The sequence below is a fragment of the Peromyscus eremicus genome, chromosome 20 (assembly GCF_949786415.1).
Source record: "Peromyscus eremicus chromosome 20, PerEre_H2_v1, whole genome shotgun sequence".
Lineage (NCBI taxonomy): Eukaryota > Metazoa > Chordata > Mammalia > Rodentia > Cricetidae > Peromyscus > Peromyscus eremicus.
Genome location: NC_081436.1, coordinates 3,886,626 through 3,912,450, shown reverse-complemented (window position 1 = coordinate 3,912,450; position 25,825 = coordinate 3,886,626). Strand labels below are relative to the sequence as shown.

Sequence of the window (25,825 nt, the reverse complement as noted above, 5' to 3'; positions counted from 1 at the left end):
AAGATCCTGTCCCCTAGATACAAATAACAACAACAACAACAACAATAGTAATGACAATGTATGTAAAATACTCTGTAACAAGTGAAGTGTTAATAAGGTAATTTTCCCAACATCAGAAGCCGACTAAGCCAAGTGTGGTGGCACATCCATGTGGTCCCATACTTGGGAGGCTGAGGCAGGAAGGTTGAACACTGGAGACCAGCTCACAGTACAAAGAGAAGCCTCCATCTCAATTTAGTTCTTGAGGAGGCAGGGTGGTTTTCTTGATCTTTTTTTCTTTTTTCTTTTTTTTTTTTAATTTAAAATTTTATGTGTGTGAGTGTTTTTCTCACATGCATGTTGGTGTACCAGGTACATTCAGTGCCTGACAAGGCCAGAAGAGGACCTCAGAACCCCTGGACCGGGAGTTACAGATGGTTCTGAGTTGCCACGTGGGTGCTGGGAATTAAACCTGGGTCTTCTGGAAGGGCAGCTAGTGCCCTTAACCACTGGGCCAGCTCTCCAGCGCCCAGATCATTTTGTTTTGTAGCTCGGGACTGAATCGTCCTCAAATGTTTTTTAAGCAACATCCTGGGTAAGATTTTCTCTTTCTTTTCAGATTTATTTAAGTGTGTGAGTGTTTTGCCTGCATGTATGTATGTGCACCATGACTGTGCCTGGTGCCTTCAGAAGTTAGAAGACAAAATCCGGTCTGACCCCCTGAAACTGGAGTTATGGATGGTTGTGAGGCGCCATGTGGGTGCTGGGAACCAAACCTGGGTTCCTCTTGAGTGCTGAGCTAGTTCTCCAACACCCTGGCCCTTATCTTAGTTGTCAAAGACAGAAGGAGACTGCACTGTTTCTCCTCCTCCTCCTCCTCTTTTTTGTGCATGTATGATGCACGTGCATATGTGTGTGTGCACATGCACCATGGCACACTTGCAGAGGTCAGAGACAACCTCAGGTGTCGGTCCTCACCTTCTACCTTGTTTGAGGCAGAGTCCCCTTTGTTGTTTGCTACTGTGCATGCATACAGCGGGCCTGTGAGCTCCTCCACCCCCCTTCAGGAACACTGGGACCAAAGAAGTGTTATGTGGGCTCTGTCCAGTGTTATGTGGGGTCTGGGGAGTCAACACAGGCCCTCAAGACAAGCCTTTACCCACCATCCTTCTCCGTGGCTCAGAACCAAGTCCCCAGTTCAGCATTTATTATCACTGAGGGTTGAGAGTAAGAAACTTTATTATTGGGGCTGGAGAGATAGTTTAGCCTGCTCTGCCAGAGGACTCAAGAAGTTCCATTCCCAGCAACCACATGGCAGTTCACAACTGTTGGTAACTCCAGCTCCAGGGAATTTGACACCCTCACACAGACATACATACAGGTAAAATATCAATGTACATAAAATAAAAATAAATCATTATAAAAAGGAAATTTTATTATTTTCTTCTGTAAAGAAACCCCAGGCAAACACTTTATTTTATGAAAGCTCCAGGAAAACACTTACTCAGTGCACAGACTTAGCCACAGCTATGATCTGCTTTCTCAACCTAGGTAGTAGGTACATTCCCATTTCCATAGTTAGTGCTATACTACTATCTGCTAATATTTTTGGTTGTGAGCCTAGCCTTCAACGGCTGAGCCATCTCTCCAGCCCATATTTGCTAATATTTTAGCCCCCAACTTACGTTCAAAGTCCTTGTTAACACAGATAACAGACAATATTTTTATTTACGAAGGTTCTGTGAGCCAGTAAACAGTATGCCTCTGCTCTGGGATAATCCTTTTGTACAATGTGAATGTGTATTACTCTCATTTGCTAATAAAAAGCTGATTGGCTGATAGGTGGGCAGGAAGAGATTGAGCACAAGAGCCAGACTAGGAGAATTCTGGGAAGAGGAAGGGCAGAGTCAGAGAGCAAGATGAGAATCAGTACTGAGAAAAGGTACAAAGCCACATGGCTAAACATAGTAACAAGCCTGAGATATTGGCCAAGCATTTACAATTTTTTTTTTTTTTTTTTTTTTTTTTTTTTTTTGGTTTTTCGAGACAGAGTTTCTCTGTGTAGCTTTGCGCCTCTCCTGGAACTCAATTGGTAGCCCAGGCTGGCTTCGAACTCACAGAGATCCGCCTGGCTCTGCCTCCCGAGTGCTGGGATTAAAGGCGTGCACCACCACTGCCCAGCCCACATTTACAATTAATGTAAGCTTCTGTGTGGTAATTTAGGAAGTGGCTGCCGGGTATTTGGGAACAGGTGGTCAGGACGGGAAATATTCGTTTACCCTTCCATGGCCTCTGCCTTAGCTCCTGCTTCTGGGCTCCTGCTGACTTCCCTCAGCGATGGACTGTGAAGTGGAAGTGGAGACTGAAGTAAACCTTTTCCTCCCCAAGTCTAGTGTTTTATCACAGCAATAGGAACCCTAACAATGACATTCAAGACCATGGTGACTGGTCTAGATCTGTCTTGCTCTGCTGGATCTCTGCTTAAATCTGGGGTTACAAAGCATTCAAAAGGATTATCAAGGCAGTCAATTTGTTGTTGTTGATTCCATGCCATATCAGAGACTAAATGTAGCATGAATCTTAAAAGATCTTATCAATAAAAACAAACCCAGAGCCAGGTATTGGGTGAATGCTGAAAGATCAGAGAGACAGAACAGGCCACAGCCACCTCACCTTGTCAGTTCCTCAGCCAATCCTGTTTCCTCAAACTGGAAGCCTCTGTGTCCTCATCCAAATGAATCTCAGCTGGACTGCTGCTAAAAGCCTAAAAGCTTAACCAGGCTCTAGTTCCTGGTCCTCACTTATATACCTTTCTGCTTCCTGCCATCATTTCCTGGGATTAAAGGTGTGTGCCACCATGCCTGGCTGTTTCCAGTGTGGCTTTGAACTCACAGAGATCCAGATGGATCTCTGCCTTCGAAATGCTAGGATTAAAGGTGTGTGTGTCACCATTTTCTGGCCTCTATGTCTATCTAGTGGCTGTTCTGTTCTCTGACCCCAGATAAGTTTATTAGGGTGCACAATATATTGGGGGGACACAATATCACCACATTTCCCCTTTTTTGTCTAAAATTTAAAAAAGCTTGTAACTAATACAAGAAAAAATATATCCAATAAGTATATAAAATATATACAGTCAAGAATTACATTAACAATGTCTAGTCCATAACATTTGACAGATTCAGACAAAAAACTCCATTATATATATTAACAATGTCCAGTCCATTAACATTTGGCAAATTCAGACAAAAAATTTCATTACTTATTCTATTTAAAACAAGTAGTTCCTTTTTAAAAGTAGATTCAACAATCTCCCTTTCTTACCTTATATCCATATTCTCTTTGTTTTGAGTAAATCCAAAAGTCTACCTTTTATCTTATCATTTCTATATCTTCCCTTTTTTCAGAGTAGATTCAATGATCTACCCTTTTCTATATCTTCTTTTTTCTTTTTCTTTTTTTTTAAACAAGAACCCTGTATCTAATCTCCTTTGTTTAGCTTTTTTTCTTTTTTTCTTTTTTTTTTGACCATTAACAATTAACAACTTGTAACCAACCATCGTAAACAATAACAATTATCCATAAGCCATTGAACGACCAAGATCCACCCACCCCACCTTTTGGGAATGTGGGCATTGTTTTCTTAAAATTACTTCCTGCTTTCTGGGGGTGAAGATACCTTTAGGGAATCCTGAAAAGAAAATTTTTGGGGTAACTTTCAAGTCCTGGGAGAGGTAGCTGTATCATTTGTTGTCCAGTCTCTGCTTAATGGGAAAATGTTGGGCTTGTCTCAAGTCCTTGCTCGAGTTGTCTGTGAATCTGGATCATCTCAGGAGCCATCTCGAAATTGTCCTGAGCAGTCTGTAGTCCAAAGCCGATCTTTCCGTGGTGTTAACTAGCTTAATGGCTTTACCACAGTCCATGTGGAATCATTGTTGTGGGGTCCTGGAATCCTTTAGGAGATTTCAAAGTTGCTGTTAGGCATGGTCATGGTTCCCTGGAGAAATATTTTTTTCTTTTCTTTCTTTCTTTTTTTTTTCTGTGTGTGTGTGCCTCCTCTGGTTTGGAGTAATCACAGTCTGATAAATGTCTGTCTCTTGGAACCACGAATGTTCTTCCCTAGAAGAGAATATCTTCACAGCAATTTCTTCTCCCCACCATTTGTCTTGCCAAACTTTTCCAAACTGATCAAGCAGTGGTAGACCGTTCATCCCAGGGAGCAGGGTCACTGCCACCAACACGGATGAGAAACAGCCAGCTGTTTCTCGCTGCTGCCACAGTGTGTGGCCCAGCCCAGCCGCAGCTTCTCCTCAGCAAGTCTCCCAGGCTGGCCTCAAACTCAGGATCTTCCTTATCCTCTTAGCCACATAATTGTATGAAGATCCAAAAACAAAAAAAAACCAGCCTTTGTGGTTCGTACTCTTAGCCCCTTACCCAAGTCCCTTCCTCAACCCAGAGACACTTGAAGGTGAATAAAGCTCAGGCCTGGAATTAGACAGATATTATCAACTGCGAAGCCTCAAGGAAGTCAAATGCCTACAGAAAGGGAGAATATCTATCAACGGTTATTTTATTATTTACTTATTTTAAAATATTTGTTAGCCGGGCAGTGGTGGTGCACCCCTTTAATCCCAGCACATGGGAGGCAGAGGCAGGTGGATCTCTGCTAGTTGGAGGCCAGCCTGGTCTACAGACTGACTGAGTTCCAGGACAGCCAGGGCTACACTGAAAAATCTTGTCTCAAAAACCCAAAAGAAAAAACAGAAGCCAGATGTGTCGGATGCTTGTGGAACTGGAGTTGGAAGTGTTGGTGAGTTCCCCTCCACTCTTCCCCTGGAAGAGTATAAACACTCTTAAGTACCATAAGTACTCAGCCATTTCTCCACCCCAACAAAGCTTCTGTGGTTGCTGTTTTTGAAGCAGAGGTCTCCCTGACTTGCCTGAAATTATGTAGAGCAGGCTGGCCTCAAAACCTCAGAGATTCACTTGCCTCTGCCTCCCAAGTGTTGGGATTAAAGACATTTACCCCCCACAACCAGCTCAAAGGGGTTTTAAATATTTTTTTAACATTTCCTTAGTGCGCATGTCTCTCTCTCTGTCTGTCTCTGTCTCTCTGTCTGTGTGTCTGTGTTTGTGTGTGTGTGTTGGGAGGGTACACACGTGTGCTAAGGTCAGAAGACAATTTGTGGGAATAGGGGTTCTCTATGCTGTAGGTTCTGGGGACTGAACTCAGGTTGTCAATCTTGGCAGCAAGTGTCCTTGCCCTGTGAGTCCCCTCTAGAGTTACATGTCGAGATGCATGCCTAGTTTGGGACCTGATAGTAAACATCCATTAGAAATAGTCTTTGATGACTTGGGATGTAGTACAGGTGGTCAGATAAGCTGCCCACTAAGCAACAAGCCCTGGGCTATCCCAGCACATGGGAGGGGAGACAGGAGAATCAGGGTTCAAAGTTCATCCTCAGCTACCCAGCAGGTTTGAGGGCAGCCTTGGCTTACTTGAGACTCTGCTGTGAGTGGTGACATATGCTTGTAACCCCATGAAGACCCTGTGTTCCAGGGATAGCTATTATCATCTTCACTAGAAACAGATTATCTCAGGCTTGGTGCCCACTAATACACTCAGCAGAACCAAGTAAGTCTGTACCTTATTCACAGGTACAGCTAAGATTCTCACCACTATTGTTATCTGACCTTGGAACGGACTCAATATCCTAGAGCTAGCACAGATAATTTCTTGCCCTTTTAGTTCAGAGTTCAGTGAAAACCTGTGGGGCCAGCCTGATTTACCTAACAAGTTCCAGGCCAACCAGGACTACATAGGGAAACCTTAAGGAGGGCTGAGGGGGAAGAAAGGAAGAAGAAAGAAAAAGTAATTTTTGTGACAGGGGAGATAATTTAACATAAAGTGGTTTGCCTTGAGCCGGGCGGTTGATGGCACACACCTTGAATCCCAGCACTTGGAAGGCAGAGGCAGGAGGATCTCTGTGAGTTCGAGGCCAGCCAGGTCTACAGAGTGAGTTCCAGGACAGCTAAGACTGATTCACAGAGAAACCTTGTCACAAACAAAGTGTTTGCCTTGCAAGTGTGAAGATCCTCTGACCCCCATTAAAGGGGGGAAAAGCCAGGCATGGTGATGCACCCTTGTAATCCCAGCACTGGGAAGGTGGAGATGTCAGATCTCTAGGGCGTTCTGGCCAGCCAGCCAAGCCTACTGGTCAATTTCCAAATCAGTGAGACCCTGTACCAAACACAGGAACAACACCTGAGGTTGTCCTCTGATGCTCTTGGGGACACATACACACTACTATTTTCAAATGCTTACCTTATCGTCTATTTGGCTGAGGTAAACTAGTTAACCTAGTGATCCCAAGTTTCCCCAGCCCCGTAGACCATCCTGAGCGCCAAGATTCGTGTCTCGGTAGAAGTAGCCTATTTGTATTACTTGCCACAAAACATCAACTAAGAAGAAGTCACGGCTCAGACTGTGACTAGTTCGCATCCACCATTGATGGTAGAGCGAATCACAAGCGCAATCGAACTGTTAGTACTGCAGAGCAGCACAGTAGGGGTTTCGGGCTGACTAACCTAAGGGACAGAGATGAGGCCGAATGAAACGACTTCCACAGAGCAGGTCCATGCTCCCTTCAGGCTCAGCCACTAGATTTAGACCTTGAAGTAGTGGGTGTGAAAGAGCTTTCAGGCCAGGCACGGTGGCTCACAGCTGTAACCCCAGCACTCAGCAGACCAACAAGAGAACCGCTGTTAATTCTAGGCCAGCAAGAGCTACACAGCCAGATCCTGACTCAACCACCTCATCCCCACTTGAAGTAATTTTCAAGCTGAGGAGAGAGCTCAGCAGGTAGAGCGCTTGCTGCACAAGCCGAACAACCTGAGTTCAGGTCTCCAGAACCTCCATAAGAACTGGACCCAGTACCTCAGAGAATCACAGGAGGCTGGTGGGCCAGCCAGCGTGGCTTACACCAAAGTGAGCCAAAGAAACCCTGTCTCAAAAAAGGGGAAAGGCAGGACTGCCTGCCTGCTGAGGCCATCTCTGACAGGCACACACACAAGTAGTTTTCAGACTGCCTACTTCTCTAGACCTATCAGCAAAGAAGTCTGTAACAAATATCTTAAAACTTGGAGCAAATCAATCCAAACCAGCCTGACCCTGTCAAAAATCATTAAGGATCTCAAATGAGATTTTATTTATGTGAATAAGATCTACTAATGTATACTGCTGCAGAAATTAAAATTTTTAAAAATATACTTATTAATTTACAACAATAATGAGCTTGTTCCATGGTAATTTAACATCTTGTGAAAAGTAACTTTTCCAAACTAAAGAGAAAGAAGAGTTCTATAACTTGATAGTTTTATACAGTCTGCAGCTACCTGGCAGGCAGTTGTTTGTATGTCGGTGCTGCATTCAGTCGACACAATACGGACATGCCATGCAGCTGTGTAATTTTAATGTACACTTATGAAAAAAAAGAACTCTTACAAAACCATGGAAGAATTTATGAAGATGGTCTGGCTTTCCTTCCTTCTGAAAGGATGCAGATTCTGGGTCAGTAAGGTGGCTCATCGGATAAAGGCACTTACTGTCTCTAAGGCCAACACTCTGAGTTTGATCTCTGGGACCCAAGTGGTCAAAGGAGAAAACCTCCACACACTAATGAAATAAGAAAGGCACTTTTTAAAGGTTTTCATTTTTTGAAACAGGGTCTTTCTATGTAGCCCTGGCTAGTCTCAAACTCAGACCCACCTGCTTCTACCTACTGAGTACTGGGATTGAAGGCATGCACCACTGCAGCTGGCTGAGAAATATTTATGTATATGTAAGTGTACCTCGTGTGTATGGGGTGCTCATGAAGACCAAAAGACTATGACTATACAACTTCGTGAATTTGCTTCAAGTTGAAACGTACACACGCAAATAAGTAGATCATGGAAAAGAACAAAAAGTTCTCAAGAAAGTCTTACCGTCCTTCATGAGCCTCCGAGCCTGTATTTCAGAACTGAGTCAGTCCTCCTTTCTCCAGACTCCCTTAACCCCCACAGGCCTCCTCAAGTCCACCAACAGCCTCAAGCAGATCCTCCTGCCTCTACCTCCCTGGTGCTGGGATTATAGGCACACACCACCATGCTGGGCTAACCACACTAACTATACTTTAACTGATGGCTTTTTGGCTGTCCCCCTAAAGACTAAAACCAAGGTTTTAGTGGGGGCTTTGTTTGTTTGTGATCAAACTCAGGCCCTTTTTGGATGCTAGGCAAATACTCTAAAGCCAGATTACTTATCATTTTATCCTTGGAACATATATCATAACTGTTAATCTCCCAATAAATAATTGCTGAAGAATGAATAATTTTGGGGCAAGGCTTGGTGGCACAGGCTTGTGTCATCTTAGTTACTCAGAGACTGTGGCAGGAAATGGTCACAAGTTCAAGGCCCAACTGAGCTACAGAGTGAGATCAAAGCCAACCTGGGCAACTTAGTGAAACTTTCTCTACAGCTCAGTAGTAGAAAGACCCTAGGTTCAACATTGAACACTGACAACCAGACAAGCCAAACCAAGCACAGTGGCAGACCCCTCCAATCCGTGCAGTGATGTGGAAGCCAGCTTGGAGTACGACAGCAAGTTCTAAGCCAGCCTGGTCTATACAATGAGACCATGTCTTGGTGAATGAATGAGTAAATGAATAAATTCCTTTAAACAAATCCCTGTTAGAAGGTGAAGTGCCACCTTTAAAGACAAAGCACTTCCTGGGTCAGTTTTGTGCTTTGTAAGAGTAGAAGGTCACTGGCTTCTGAGGAACCAGAAATTCAAGTTAAATTCAAGTTAATCAAATTTGTATTTTGTGTGTATGTGTGTTCTTCCTGCATGTATGTCTGTGCACCACGTGCATGCCTGGTACCTGAGGTGAGGAGTGTTGGATGCCCTGGAAATGGAGTTAAGGATGGTTTGGAGTCACCACTGAGCCCAGGTCCTCTGCAAGAACAACCAGTACTCTTAACTGATGAGCATCGCTCCAGCCCCAAGTTAGCTAGTTTTGTTTTGTTTTGTTTTTTTGAGACAGGGTTTCTTTGTGTAGCTTTGTGCCTTTCCTGGAACTCACTCTGTAGACCAGGCTGGCCTCGAACTCACAGATCCCGAGTGCTGGGATTAAAGGCATGTGCCACCAACACCTGGCAAGTTAGCTAGTTTTAATCTATGATCAGAGATTTCCCTAGGAAAAATTAAACAACCACAACAATTTGATTTAATTGGAGACACTCTGTGCCTACAATGGAGACTTCTAAAACAGACGTCACCCAGGAGCTAAAATCTACAAGTTTCTTTCTTAATCCCCCACCCCCACCTCTGGTGATTGCTTATTTTGGATCCTCTCTATAGCCCAGGTTGGCCTCAAATTTGTGCTCTTGCTTCAGACCTCTGAGTGCTGGGATTACAGACCTGTGTTACCACACTCAACTCGAAATCCGGGACTCACATGACACAACACAGAGTGTGATTATTCCCTCTTGGGCAGTGCAGCTCCTTATGACTACTTGACAGACTTGTTTACAGAGCTGTAGCAGGATTCTTAAAGGTCTTAATAAAAACAAACCCGGAGCCAGGTATTGGGGTGAACAACCTCACCTCAATAACTTCTCAGCAGATCCTGTTTCCTCAAACTGGAAGCCTCTGAGTCCTCATCCGAATGAATCTCAGCTGAACTGCTGCTAAAAGCCTAAAAGCTTAACCAGCCAAAAGCTTCTAGTTCCTGGTCCTCACGCCTTACATACCTTTCTGCTTCCTGCAATCACTTTCTGGGATTAAAGGTGTGTGTCACCATGCCTGGCTGTTTCCAGTGTGGCCTTGAACTCACAGAGATCCAGACAGATCTCTGCCTTCGAAATGCTAGGATTAAAGGTGTGTGTGCCACCATTTTCTGGCCTCTATATCTAGCGGCTGTTCTGTTCTCTGACCCCAGATAGTTTATTAGGGTGCACAATATCACCACACAGATCATTAACTACTGAGCAGATTTAGACAGTAAAAATACAGAGCAATGGTTAACTAGACGTTACTGTCAATCAAATATTAATTACTGTTTACATAAATCACCCAGGGACTAATTAACATATTTAAATCCCCCTAGCCCTTGAGTACCCCACTCATCTTGCCCACTGTTAGGATTTTTTTCTTGTCACTGGGCAGTGGTGATGTACACCTTTGATCCTAGCACTTGGGAGGCGGAGGCAGAGGCAGTCGGATCTCTGAGTCCAAGGCCAGCCTGGTCTACAGAATGAGTTCCAGGACAGCCAGGGCTACACAGAGAAACCGTCTCAAAAAACAAAAACAAAACAAAAAAGATTTTGATCTTGTCAATTTTGGATCTGTTCTACTACATGGCACTGAATAAAGTTTCCTTACTATTTTTTTGGCAGTGGTGGGGGAGCCTCTCTTTTCATCCTCCTGCCTCCACCCTGAATGATGGGATTACAAGTGTATGCCATCATGCCTAGTTTTGTTGTATCTCAACTCAGTCCTCACATCTGAAATCCTAAGAGCCATGTGCAGCAAGCAGTGGTTACTACTGGACAGCACAATGCTAATTATTCTATCTAGGAAACTATCTAGGTTCCATCATCTGTTTTTGGAAACAGTTATGAATAACTCCCTTTGCAATAATATCTCAATTTCCCTAATGATAAAATTGGAATAGATTCAAGTACAAATGGTCAAAACTTGGCAAATTCTTTCGGAGTAAGATTTTATTTGTCTGAAAATATCTTTGGAGAGGAATTCAAAATAGGCAGACCTTCTCTTCACACTCTGTAAGGAAGGTATAGAAGTTATTTCTGCTCTTTCATTAACCTCTTTACCTATTTAGAAAACTATTATTTTGAATCAAGAGGTGGTGCCAGCAAAAACTAAGTCACATGTTTCTTTTTAGTGACAGATACACTGTCTCCAGGATATGTCAGGAACCTGATCTCAGTCATGACAATCTGAGTTGTCTGCAGAACACCAAGGCCGACTGTGCAGGAAAAGCTGTGGAGAGTTTTCCCTGAGTGAGGAGGGACTGAAAAGGCTTCTGACCATCTGGAACTGGCTGAAAAGTGAGTTTTTGATAAGACGGGGCCATGTGACCATTTTTCCCAACCTCACTCAGCTGATCTGCAAATGTCATCTAATTCTGTGATTTGCAATTCAACAATGCTCAACAAAATAAGCTTAGGGGCACAGTGGAATAATTGGCTATGTCCTTATAACCTAACCAGCATCTAGGGCTAATCTCTTCAAAGGCTCTGTCCTCTGGAGGACGTGTTAATACTGGCTAAAATGATATGTCCCAGGACAGCCAGAGCTAGATGGTGGGACCCTGTCTGGGGTAGGAGAGAGAGAAAGACAGGCTAAGAAATGTGCCCAGCCAGGTGTGGTGGTGCAGGCTTTTAACCCCAGCACTCGGAAAGCAGCGGGAGATCATCTCTGGAGTTTGAGGCCAGTTTCTTCATTCTACATATCAAGTTCCAAGCAAGCCAAGGGTACAAAACAAGACCCTGTCTTAAAGAACAAATAAATACACAGCAGGCCAGCAAGTGAACCTATTCAGTTCCCAGTGACAGAAAGTGCTATCAGGAAAATTCTTTGGACACCCTAGTGAAGTTGCCTTTAAGTGACTGAGAGAAGACTGAGATAATGAATGAGCAACAGTGAAAGTGCTCACCCATGTCCTGCATGATTCACAAAATAATTGTCTTCTGGCAACGTGAAGCTCCTGTTGCAAAACATCCCAAATAAATTAGCCTACATAGATCTGGTGATAACAGTATCCAGTTATCTACTCCTCCTTGATCCCGAGGAACAAGTACTCAAAAGCTGGGTATCAAGTTTCAAACAATTTTAGATTAGAATTTGGCTTAAAACTCCAAGGGGGTGCTCATGTCTGTAATCCCAACAATCAGGAGGAAGAGGGAGGGCAGCTTGGGCAAGAGAGATCCTGTCAGTCTCAGAAACAAAACAGACAAAAATCAGATACAATGGATCTAGCTTAGACCATACTCCCAGGTTTTAATTTGCAATATAATATTAAAGAAAAAAACAAACCTGGAAGAATTAGCACCTTTGTGACAGAGCGTAGGGGCGGGGCCGGGTATGGTGATACTTTATTTGTATTAAAATGTTATTTGTATGTTAATAAATAAAGTTGCCCAGGGGTCAGAGCTATTAGCAAGCCATAGGAAAGCAGGGCAGTGGTGGCTACGCTTGTAATCCCAGCACTTGGTAGGCAGAGCTGGGTAAGTCTCTGTGTGTTCAGGGATACAGCCAGCATTGGATACACATGCCTTTAATCTCAATACCAATCATGGAAAACCTGGAGGCCTATACAGACAGGCCGTGATGAGGCGGGTCATGTGGTTGGGTTTACAACCAATGAGAAGGCAGAACAGGAACTACAAGGGTAGCTCTGGTTCGGAGAGGTAGGACCACTGCAGGAGGAAGGGTAAGGTTTTAGCTCTTAGCTCTTAGCTCTGACCTCTTGGCTTTCTTCTTTGCATTGGTTCTGTGTTTATTATTTAATAAGAAGGTTGGTTACATCTACATTTGGCGTCCAACGTGACAAGAATCCATTAAAAACCGTTTGGCTTGGCTTGGCGTCAGGTGCGGTTTCCGGCCTGGGCGGCCCGGCTCCTTAGCTCGGGCCCAGGCCTGACTGACCCGCAGCTGGAGCTACTTGCAACTGCTACAAACAACTCAGGCCTGCCCTGCCTAACAGGGCCCCTGCCTGTAAAGCCAAGGCTTGACTCGGCTCAAGCGGCTTCTCTCTCTCTCTCTCTCTCTCTCTCTCTCTCTCTCTCTCTCTCTCTCTCTCTCTCGATTCACACCTCGAACACCAGGTGGCTGTTTTGAAATTCCCTCGGATTCTACTGTTCTACCCAGATTTGGTAAGTCAATTAACATATCTATTTAAAAGAGAATTTTTTTCTGCATTAAAAAAAATGGGCTTTATGTGTACATTGGAAAAAAATTGGGCTTTGTTTGAAATTTTAGGCACTCTGACAATGGAACAACTATATGACAAGATTAATATTGATCAAATTATTCAGTTTATTACTTTTCTTATCCTCATTTTACTATTTAAAAAGATAGTCAATTTAAGTGCCAGGATAACAGTCTTAGAAAAACCTGTAAAAATGAATTATAGAGAAATTCAAATTCAGACAGAAGAAATAAACAGTGAAGTTGTTTCAAAATTGGATCATAAGGTTACAGAAAGAAAGCCAGTTTTCACACAATCACCCTTAATTTATCTGGTAGACATACAGCAGCTACCTGATGAAGAGAATGAACAAAATACTTGGGTTCCAGTTAAAATGTTAGACTTACAAAGATTTAAGGAGGCAATAGCATCTTATGGCATGCACTCCCCATATGTAAAGCAAATGTTAAACACCTGGTCAACTTGTAATAGGATTCTACCAAAGGACTGGTGGGATTTGGCACAGGCTGTTCTTGAACCCGGACAAAATCTCCAGTGGAAAATGTGGTTCAATAATGAAGCTAAAAATATAGAAAAACAATGGAGGGATAACGGAATACAAGTCTGCCAGGATCAGCTTATTGGAGAAGGCCAATATGCCTCAGTACAAACACAATGTTCATATGATGTCCAAACCCTAGTTCTATGTCGAACGGCAGCTTTGAATGCATGGGACAGAGTTGAAGAACCAGGAAAAAAAACTGAGTCATTTACAAAGGTTATACAGGGCCCAAAAGAATCTTTCACAGATTTCTTACAAAGATTGACTTCAGCAGTACAGAAAATGGTCCCGAATTCAGAGGCTAGTCAGATAATAATTGAATCTTTGGCCTTTGAGAATGCAAATGCAGCATGCAAAAGAATAATCAGGCCGTTAAAGGCAAGATCTGCACCTTTGGAAGATTGGATTAGAGACACAGTTAATGTTGAGGCTTATGACCATGATGATATGTGGGTAGGAGAAGCAATTTCAAAAGGTTTGAGAAATGTTAGATATTTTGGATGTGGAAAGCAAGGACATTTGAAAAGGGATTGTAAACAGGTCATTCCTAGAAATAATGTTTCTTCAAGGAACACTGGCAACAGAATGCCCCTTCCTTCTGGAGTATGCAGAAGGTGTGGTAAGGGAAAACACTGGACCAACGAATGTAGATCAACAAGGGACAGACAGGGTAATCCTTTGCCTCGAGCTTCGGGAAACTCCCAGAGAGGCCTTAGGCAGGCCCCCACAGTAAATCCAGTTCAAACCTTTCCTGCAGTTATAGAGGAAACCCCTACTTAAAGCAACTAAATAACCAAATGTCTATTGGAATAAATCATGTTGGTCGAGATGATGAAACAGAGAAAATAGGAAATTCAGGAAAAAACACAAAGAAAATTTTTTGGCAAACTTTTATTAATGAACAAAGACCAAAACTAACAATAAAAATAAATGGTATTTTGTTGTATGGTCTGGTAGACACAGGTGCTGACATTACCATAATTGCACCAGAATTTTGGCATCCAACTTGGCCTCTTAAGGAAGTAAACGTTCAACTGTTAGGAATTGGGACATTATCTCCAGTAAAACAAAGTGCAAGATGGCTTGAATGTATAGGTCCAGAAGGACAGAAAGGAAAATTAAAACCATATATGGCTAACATAGCTATGAACCTGTGGGGTCGAGACTTGTTACAACAATGGAATATTCAGATTAATATCCCTCCAATCTCAGACACAAATCATAAATTAGTACATGTTTCTGAGAGAAATATTAAAAGATATTATTCTAATGAGTGCTCACCAGCCATCCATGTCATACAAGAACAGGGCACAACAACTGATAATCTTCCAAAAACACCAACAGCTCTACCTTTAAAATGGTCAACAGACAAGCCTGTATGGGTTCAGCAATGGCCTTTAACAACAGAGAAACTCCAGGCTTTAGAAGAGCTGGTAGAAGAACAGTTAAATGCTCATCATATTGAAGAATCAACCAGCCCTTGGAATTCTCCTGTATTTGTTATTAAAAAGAAATCTGGTAAATGGAGAATGGTAACAGACCTTAGAGCAATTAACAAAGTAATTCAGCCAATGGGCTCTTTACAATCTGGAATTTTTTTGCCTACTCTGTTACCAAAAGGATGGCCTCTCATAGTTATTGATTTAAAAGACTGTTTCTTTTCAATACCCTTACAAGATAAAGACAGAGAAAGATTTGCTTTCACAGTGCCTACTTACAATAATTCTCAACCGGTTAAAAGATTTCAATGGAGGGTTCTCCCACAGGGAATGTTGAATAGCCCAACTTTGTGCCAATATTTTGTACAACAGCCATTAGAAGTGGTACGTAAAAAATTTCCTAAATCTGTAATTTATCATTATATGGATGATACTTTATTAGCTGACTCAAATGCAGATACTTTAGAAAGAATGTTTGAAGAAGTAAAGAAAATTTTGCCTTGCTGGGGATTACATATTGCTCCTGAAAAGATACAAAGAGGAGATTCTATTAATTATTTAGGATATAAAATAGAACTTCAAAAAATTAGACCTCAAAAGGTGCAAATTAGGAGAGATCGACTACAGACTCTTAATGACTTTCAAAGATTATTTGGAGACATTTCTCATCTAAGAACTATTGTTGGGGTAAAAAATAATGAACTGAATAATTTGTTTAAAACCTTAGAAGGTGACAAGGACTTAAATAGTCCAAGAGAATTATCACCTGAAGCTGAGAAAGAATTGGCCTTGGTAGAAAACAAAGTAAGCCGGGCGGTGGTGGCGCACGCCTTTAATCCCAGCACTCGGGAGGCAGAGCCAGGCGGATCTCTGTGAGTTCGAGGCCAGCCTGGACTACCAAGTGAGTTCCAGGAACAGCGCAAAGCTACACAGAGAAACCCTGTCTTGAAAAACCAAAAAAAAAAAAAAAAAAAGAAAACAAAGTACATGAAGGGCACGTAGATCGTATTGATCCAAAGCTGGATTGCATTTTGGTTATTTTACCTTCTAGGCATTCTCCAACAGGAATATTAATGCAAAGGGAAGATATTATATTGGAATGGATATTTTTACCAAATAAACCAAATAAAAAATTAAAAACTTATGTGGAAAAAAATCTCTGACTTGATTTGGAAAGGAAAATTGAGACTTCGTCAATTAGCAGGAATAGACCCAGCAGAAATTGTCGTACCTTTAACTAAGGAGGACATTGAAAAATTATGGATAGAAAATGAAGCTTGGCAAAAAGCTTGTAGTAATTTTTTGGGAGAAATTAACAGTAAATATCCCAAAAGCAATAGAATTGATCTTATAAAGAGAGCTATTGGATCTTGCCTCGAATTGTGAGGAAAAAACCCATATCTGGAGTTCGTACATTTTATACAGATGCCAACAAACAAGGAAAGGCAGGATACAAATCAGAAAATTTAAGTAAAGTGGTTCAAAGACCTTATAATTCAGTTCAAAAATCAGAACTGTATGCTATTCTGTTGGTATTAATGGATTTTTCAGAACCTCTCAATGTAGTAACTGACTCTCAGTATGCAGAAAGAGTAGTATTACATATTGAGACTGCAGAATTTATCCACTTCAGACTTCAGAATTAACTTCACTATTTATTCAATTATAAGATACAATCAGAAAAAGGAGTCATTCTTTATATATAACTCACATCCGATCCCACACTGGTCTGCCAGGCCCTCTAGCACAAGGCAATGATGAGATTGATAAATTATTGATAGGAAATGTGTTGGAGGCCTCAGAATTTCATAAAAAACATCATGTAAATAGTAAAGGTTTAAAAAAGGATTTTTCCATAACCTGGCAACAAGCCAAAGAAATAGTAAAGAAATGTCCTACTTGTTCCTTCTACAATCAAATGCCATTACCAGCAGGATGTAACCCAAAGGGTACTCAGAGGAATGAAATCTGGCAGATGGATGTGTTTCACTTTGCAGAACTTGGAAAACTGAAATATGTACACCACACTATCGATACTCATTCAGGATTTCAATGGGCAACTGCTTTGAGTTCTGAAAAAGCTGATTCTGTAATCACTCATTTGCTAGAAGTTATGGCCATCATGGGTATACCTGCACAAATCAAAACTGATAATGCGCCGGGCGGTGGTGGCGCACGCCTTTAATCCCAGCACTCGGGAGGCAGAGCCAGGTGGATCTCTGTGAGTTCTAGGCCAGCCTGGACTACCAAGTGAGTTCCAGGAAAAGGCACAAAGCTATACAGAGAAACCCTGTCTCGAAAAACCAAAAAACACCTGATAATGCTCCATCATACGTCTCTGTTAAAATGAAACAGTTTTTTTCTTATTATAATATAAACCATATTACAGGTATACCACATAATCCTACAGGTCAAGCAGTTAGAGAAAGATCAAACAGAACTCTAAAGGATATGCTAAATAAACAAAAAGGAGTAACAAAAACCCCCAGAAATAGACTACATAATGCTCTATTAACTTTAAGTTTTCTCAATGCCAATGAGAAAGGAACAACAGCTGCAGAGAGACATTGGATAATAGAAAAAAACTACAGAATTAAATCAACCTATATACTTTAAGGATGTGCTGACCTCAGAATGGAAACCAGCATATGTGTTACATTGGGGACGAGGTTTTGCTTTTATTTCTACAGGAGAAGATAAGCTGTGGGTACCATCAAATTGATAAAGGTTCGATTTGAACAAGAGAGACCTCTTAATTAGAGGAGGTGATAGTTCATCAACTATCATGAACATCCAATTTAAACTAACTTATACCAGTAACACATGCCTTTTCATTTAATCAGATAATAACTTGCCAAAAAGGAACATCCAAAAAAAAACCTTGGGGAAAGGTTTTTGTTTTTGTCTTTTAGGAGAATGAAGGTTAAGGAATTTGAAGAACACTGGACAAATGAGACAACTAAAGAAAAGGGACAAATCGTCTATACTAAGAAACGGAGTGAAATGGCGTATGGGTATGTTATCTAAAAAATTTTATGTCTTCCTAAATGTTTGTTTCTGCTTTTCTTTAAAGATTTAACACTATTGGTCTTCTTCTTTTTTTTTTTTTTTTTTTTGGTTTTTCAAGACAGGGTTTCTCTGTGTAGCTTTGCGCCTTTCCTGGAACTCACTTGGTAGTCCAGGCTGGCCTTGAACTCACAGAGATCCGCCTGGCTCTGCCTCCCGAGTGCTGGGATTAAAGGCGTGTGCCACCACCGCCCGGCACACTATTGGTCTTCTAATAGTCCCAGTTCAATTAAAATTTAAAGCTGACTTTGGAGTTGGAGAATGGCTCTCTCCTTCTTTAAACTCAAGCTTGTTGTTAAAAGGAAAATGCAAACTCCTTGTATCACGCCAGAAGAAAAGAGCCATCTTCTGCTATGGGACAGGAGAAAAGCCAAATTAATTAAGGGACTATTCTATTACTAATCTAAACTCTTTGATTCTATTCTGATTCTTTAAACTTTTCTTAAAGTATGAATTTTATATCAAAATTTACAAGATTAATATATATATATATATACATTTTAAACTTTAAGATATAAATGGTCATATAGAGTACTAACTAATTCTAAAAAGCCGCATATATAGTCTTTGTGTTCGAGTTTCTTATCAGTTTTTTGCAGGAAATCACGGTCAGGCCTAACATCAACTGAAGTCTCCAGGAAGAAGATGGGGCCCCACAACAACAACAATTCCACGTGGACAATAATAACATCACTAAGCTGACAAACATCATCTACAGATCAGCTCTGAACTACAAAGTGCTCAGAGCAATTTTGAGAGAGCTAGCTGAGATGATCCAGTCTCAAAGACTACTTGAATAAGGATTTGAGATAAACCCTGAACTTTGGCATTATACACAGACTGGATAACGAAGGATATAGTTACCTTTCCTAGAATTTTACAATTAACCTAAAATTTTTCTTTTCAGGATAAAGATACCTTCGCCCATACCCAGCAGGAAGCAATTTCAAGAATACGACACCCACATTCCCAAAGAGGTGGTGTGAGGCGGGTGGTTTTTTTGGTCTTTTAATGGGTTTTGGGTCTGGAATAATTTTCTTTTTTTTTTTTTAAGATTTATTTATTTATTATGTATACAGTATTCTGCCTGTATGTGTCCCTGCAGGCCAGAAGAGGGCACCAGACCTCATTACAGATGGTTGTGAGCCACCATGTGGTTGCTGGGAATTGAACTCAGGACCTCTGGAAGAGCAGTCAGTGCTCTTAACCTCTGAGCCATCTCTCCAGCCCCTGGAATAATTTTCATTGATTAGAGGAGTGGGTTACAAGTTGTTGTCAAGGGATAGGAAAAGGGCTAAGCAAAGGAGATTAGATTTAAGGTTCTTATTTTAAAAAAAAAAAAAAGAAAAGAAAAGAAAAATGTAAATACTTTACATTGGATTGGATCGTTTTATATTGTATACAAATTATATATATTGAAATTGATATTGTTAGAAAATGCTATATGTATATTTCTAATTGTACCGTTCATTTAACAATGTAATGCAATTTTCTGATCCTTGAATGTTGTTATTACCAACTATTAGGATATAAAGAAATGAAAGTTAGTAGTTAGACATTATAATAGAACTTGTAGTTATATTAGGTATGTTTTCAAGATTGAGTAGATATATTTTAGACAGGTTATCTTCAAACCCTTCAGAGATCTACAGAATATGGCATTTAAAATGTTTTAATAACTTAGAAAATTTTTCTTTTTTGTTATGACTATGAGACATGTCGGCTCCTGGCAGTACCAATCTACTTCAGAGAAAATATGGGCATTGAAAAAACTGCAATTGGAGTTAACTTTCATTGTGGCAAAAGTTAGCCACTGGACAACAAAGTATCCTCGAATCAACTGCGGACAAACAGACAGACAGGACACGAAACAAAGGACTACTGATTCTTGTCAAAACAAGTGTGGTTATGGCTTTATCAAAAGGCATCTTCTGAGGCCAGGACAATATGGCACCATCCCTGAAGAGGCCTTCGCAATCTGGGAAAGTACAGTGGCCTTTTCTTCGAAAGCAGCTTAACAGGCAGTGAGCCGATGGCTTCTGATGTGCAATGGGAAGGTAGTTGAAACAGTTATTCTTGAAGAGTAATTAAGCTCACACCTCTCAACAGTAGAATGGCATTTAATAGAGAGATGTGGAGAAGAACGGGATGCTGAAATGAAGCCACATACACACATAGCCAAGAAGAATGGACAGCTGAATTCAAAAAACATCAACAATTTCCAGAATTTAAAATCCTGAATCATGACATGACACTAGTGGAATTCAGGTGTTTCTGGTATATAGACTGCTCTCACCCAATATGAGGTTGAACTGTTGACCTTGTGTACATCCTACTTCACAAATAAATCTGTCAGATATGCTAAGCCTATATAGGCTGAAGATGATGCCCCAACACTGCGGAGAAACCTCAGATGATTGTCCAGGCAGCTGGCTGTTTCTGTCAACTCACAAGTTTTTGGAAGTTGCTTGCATATACTTCCTGTTTTTATTTTTTTGTTAGCTAATATTATTTCCTTCTTGGGTCTCTGAGGGAGTTGAAGATTAGTTAGTTATAGTTGAAGATTAATTAGGATAGAAAGTGAATTAGATACAATAGAATAGATCATGGAATTATTTTCTCTGAATTTGTCAAATACAAATGAACTAGACATTGTTTGGGTATTTACTACTTGTATATATTGTATATAGTTATTGTACTTTTGTATATAGTTTTTCTTATGTTAGTTATAAGCTTTTTTTTTTTTATTAAAATAGAAAAGGGGAAATATGGTGATATTTTATTTGTATTAAAATGTTATTTGTATGTTAATAAATAAAGTTGCCCGGGGGTCAGAGCTATTAGCAAGCCATAGGAAAGCAGGGCAGTGGTGGCTACGCTTGTAATCCCAGCACTTGGTAGGCAGAGCTGGGTAAGTCTCTGTGTGTTCAGGGATACAGCCAGCATTGGATACACATGCCTTTAATCTCAATACCAATCATGGAAAACCTGGAGGCCTATACAGACAGGCCGTGATGAGGCGGGTCATGTGGTTGGGTTTACAACCAATGAGAAGGCAGAACAGGAACTACAAGGGTAGCTCTGGTTCGGAGAGGTAGGACCACTGCAGGAGGAAGGGTAAGGTTTTAGCTCTGACCTCTGACCTCTTGGCTTTCTTCTTTGCATTGGTTCTGTGTTTATTTAATAAGAAGGTTGGTTACATCTACAGCCGGGGGTATCATAAGCGTGTATATGAGGGAGGAAAGACAGGCTGTAGAAAGGGTTAAGCATGCATCTCTAACACAGTGAGACTTAACACAGACAACCTTCTCACCTCTCTGATACAATGCAAGTGTCTATTTCATACTGGACATCTCTATATTCCTGCCAATCCTGCTGAGCACCTTTCCAATCATTCAGCAAATATTTATTGATCACATGCTACATTGTGCATTGGACAGATCACCCCACTTTTGTTGTTTGATAGGTAATAACTGCTTCTGGAGTTCGTTTGTTTTGCCAGTGCTGTTGATTGAGGCCAGGGCAACCCCCCTATCTCTGGGCTATATCCTCTGGTTCACACTGCAGTTCTTGAGCAAAACAGATAATAATGCTGAGTGTGATGGCTCATGCTTGTAATCTTAACACTGGGCAGTCGGGGCAGGAAGACCATCAGGAGTTAAAGGCCAGGCTGGGCGACACAGTGACTGAAGCCAGTCTGGACTGAAGGAGATATATTTTATTTATGGTCAGATAGTTTTTCAGGTAATCTCTATTAGAGGAGGCTGCAGTTCTCTAGAGAATATGGAAAGGGGGGAAAAAGCATTGTGGTTTATGGGAAGAAAAAGAAAGTAAACTCTACTTTTTGGGAAACATCTGAGACAACACAAGCAGGCTTGGCCTGATAGCACCTACCTGTGATCCTATGGGAGGCTAAAGAGAATGGTTTTGAGTTCTGAGCTAGCCCAGACTACATGGTAAGACCTTGTCTGGGAGAGGAAGCTTTTTATCAAGTAGGATAGGGTTAAGACTCCTTAAAACATAAAACATAGCTCTTTACTCTAGTAGCTGGGAGGCAGAGGCAGGTGGATCTCTTTTGAGTTGGAGGCTAGCCTGGTCTACATAGCAAGCTCCAGAACAACCAGGGCTACATAGAGAAACCCTATCTTAAATATGTCTATATCTATCTATATATATCTTAAGACATACAGTAATAATTCAAGCTTCCCTCCTTTACAAACACATTAAATCAAGTACAGGAGTAACATGGATTCCTTCCCCTGCCAAAGTTAAATCCCCACCCCGACTTTGGTAGACAGTCCTAATACACAGTCCTGGCTGGCCTGAAACTCACTATATAGCCCAGATTAGGCCTCAAGTTCATGATCTTCCTGCCTCAGCTTCTTGAGTACGAGTACAGGGTGGGGTAGAAGTTAAACCTTACAGCTGGTATAAGGGTGCACACTTGTTTCCCCAGAACTGCGGGGGCTCAGGAAGGAGAATTCCTATGAGTCCAAGGCCAGCTGGGCTATACAGTATCAGTCAGCTAGCTACATAGTTAGGTTCCTGTCTCAACAAACAAACAAAACACCTGAAGGTCGCTTAAGGGGAACGGAGTCCTGCCACTATAAAGAACTCCCAATGTGGGGAAACAGAACTCAGGGCACTTCCAGTGAGCAAAACCTCCCGCTCTTGCTACACTTAGTTTATTGTCTGCAAAAGGAAGCTGGCACCTACCAGTCTATGATTTGCTACATCACTTGTTTCTAGAAACTAAATAGGTAGAATTTAGAAAATGAGAAAATGCAGGAAAACCTAATTATTTTGGATAGACTTTTTGTTGTTTTGTATTTTTGAGACTGGGTCTCACTATGGTTGTCCTGTAACTCACTATGAGACCCACATGGCCTTGAACTCAGAGATCTACCTGTCTCTGTCTCTCTGCTGGATTAAGGTGTGTGTGTGCCACAATGCCCAGCAATTTATGATATATATCATATATATATGATAAAGTAGGAATTATGATATATATGATAAAATAGGAATTTTTGAATGTGTGTGTGTGCTGACTGCATGGAAGTCTGTGTGTCATGTGTATGCCTGATGCCCATGGAGATAGAAGAGTGCCTCCGATCCCCTGGAACTGGAGTTGCGGATGGTTGTGAGCTGCCATATGGTACTGGGAATCAAACGTGGGTCCTCTGGAAGGCACCGGATCGTTTGGCACAGTTCTTAATGGCTGAGCCTTCTCTCCAGCCCCTTGGATAGGACTTTACTGTACTGTTGTGTACAGTAGCTTCTGTTCCCTTTATGGAAGGTCAGTGCACAAAAGAGCAGCAGTCAGTTCTAAGCACTTTCTGAGATAGTCTTAAAGGGAAACAAAATAGCAAGACTGTTTCTAGGGCCAACTTTTCCTAAGATCACACATGAGACAAACAAGGTGTCTGTCTAGAAAAGAACTACCACACATGATAGCTGAGGCAGGAAGATCATGAACAGTGCCTGTTCATCCCCTGAGGCTGGTGTATCATAGAAACATGCAGTTAGAATTCTCACAAAGAAAAGATCCTTCCCAGTGACTCCTCCAGGGAACAATCTCCGGCCATCAGGGGGAATCCTTTAGAATCTGAATACATAACTTCATGTAAAATATTTTTTATAAACAAGCTATTTTTATCACTAGCAGAGGGAAGCCACAAAACTGGTACAGATCTGTATGAAAAGCAAAGGACATTCCTATGACAGTGAAAAAGATTTCACATTGGACCTTCTGCTTCCGTTGACAGTCATTACATCTGGTTTTCGGCCCTCACACACACGAAGGGAAAGAAGAGTACCTGGATCCAGTGGACTCCTAAGCCTGCACCCCCACTGCAAGGAAAGGTAAATGATGATTTCCTTGAAAAACTCTTAAGTTCCTGGGGCCCCAGAAAAGGCATTTGGACTTGGAGATTCATTGACTTCATCTAAAAAGCACATTTATGTATTATATATTTACTTTTTCCCTTGAGTATCTGGTACAACACTTTTACAAGAAACAAACAGTATTAGTAAATACAGGTAAGTGACTAGCGACATATAAGAAAAAAAAAGTCAGGCATAGGCAAATCAAAGAAGTAATCCAAAACAGGTATTTCTGAGTAATGGATTATGTTGTCTAAACCACATCACCATACTAGAAAAGGGCATTCAGGTATTACAGTCATGTTTGCTCTAGATAAAGGTTTTTACAGAAGACGCCTCTGCCTATGCAGAAAGTACTTTCTTGGAGTTTGAGTATGCTTTATCAACAACACACACTGCTATAATAAATCCACAGTATAAAATCATAGAACCCTCGCTGAGTAATTTGTTTTTGGCAGCAGATACGACCCACCATTCAAAGAAAGAGGGAAACTTTAGCTCAGAGCATATGGTTACGGTAAAGTATGCTGTGAATACTTCAACTTCAGAAGCTGGTTCTCAAAGCTGTTTTCCAATAAACCCCCAGGGCTCTTCCCCCAGGAGTATGACCACACTCCTCCTCCCATCGCAGGCCTCCAAGGCCCGCTCAGTAGTTCCTCTTGACACCTTCCCCAAACTTTGGAAGCCTCGGGCTTCACCACACCCTATCCTAGCTAGCTGTCTAACAGACAGTCCACGCGCTAACAAATCAGGGTTTGGGGCCTAACTGATCCGGTTTCCTTCCACTCTCAGAAGCTGAAGAAACTCTGGCAAACCTTCCATCTCATGCACCCACCTATGTCGCTCGGACAAGCTTGCACGACCCCAACTAATTCTGGTTCTCCGGGGCCCTTCCTGTTCCTCGCGCGGGGCTCTGCGCGGGGAGCACGGCTCACTCTGGGGATCCTGGAGGCTGAGCGGCAGCCTTGAAGATGCCCACGCCACTGCGGGGGTCTGCCCTGCAGGGGACCCCACGCCCGGCTCGGCCCTCCTTCCCATGCCCACACCCCAGACTCGCGGGCTGCACGCAGGCGCCGGGAGCGCGTCGCCGGGCTCCGAGCATCCCCAGGGCGGGCGGCCCCGGCTCCCCCGGGCGGGCTTCCGGGCCTCGGCCTCCCGCCCGCCCGGCTCCTCCCGGCTCCCCCCCCGGTCCCCCCGGCGCCCCCGGGCCCCGCGCAGCCGCTCTCACCGCTCGAACAGCAGCCTCACGGAGAAGACCCCTGCGGCCAGCGGGAACACCGACAGCATGTGCCGGGCGCGCGGGTAGCCGTAGCCGTCGGCCGGGCCCTCCAGGTCGGCCCAGCTCACGTTCTGCGGCAGCCAGAAGCGCTCGCTCCACAGCCAGCCCCACAGGAGGCCCAGGGCTCCCGCCGCCGCCGTCGTCGCCATCTTACCCCCGCCCGGCGGCCACCGCCGCCACAGCCTCCGCGGCAGCCACGGCCAACGGAACCCGCTGGGAAGCAGCCCCGGGGCGGGGCCCGGCCTACGGCCACCCTCTTCCGTCCCCGGGTCCTCCCAGCCGCCCAGCCAGCCTCTCCCGCGAGCCTGGCCTCCTCCCCGCCCATCTCGCCTTCCCGCCCACTTCCCCGCCGCGGCGGGGGCCCGTGCGCCCTCAGGTGGGGCCTAGCCTCGGCTCACTCCCCGCTCGACTCGACCACGCCCACCCCCTGCCGGCCACGCCCCTCTCACCTGCAGCCCCGCCCCGGCTTCTGGCAGCAGGTTTGACACCGCCGCGGCCACACCCCCACTTCAGGCTAGTTTCTCCCTTCTGGAAACATTCCTCCCAGTCCTGTAGATTCAAATCCTGTCTGGCTCCCAGCCAGGCTATACAGTTCTGATCTTCACCCACGGTCCCTGGGTCTCAGCCAATCGGCGGTGCCGT

The 25,825-nt window shown here is 42.8% G+C and overlaps 1 protein-coding gene across 1 annotated transcript in view; it reads right to left on the bottom strand.

The window, feature by feature from the left end:
• Cers5 (ceramide synthase 5) overlaps positions 1–25,495 on the bottom strand; it is a 40,936-nt gene extending 15,441 nt beyond the window's left edge. Inside the window, 1 exon segment of the mRNA XM_059246870.1 lies at positions 25,133–25,495. Within this exon segment, the coding sequence (XP_059102853.1) occupies positions 25,133–25,332 (200 nt within the window). The 5' untranslated portion in view covers positions 25,333–25,495.
• Between the last annotated feature and the right edge of the window lie 330 nt (positions 25,496–25,825).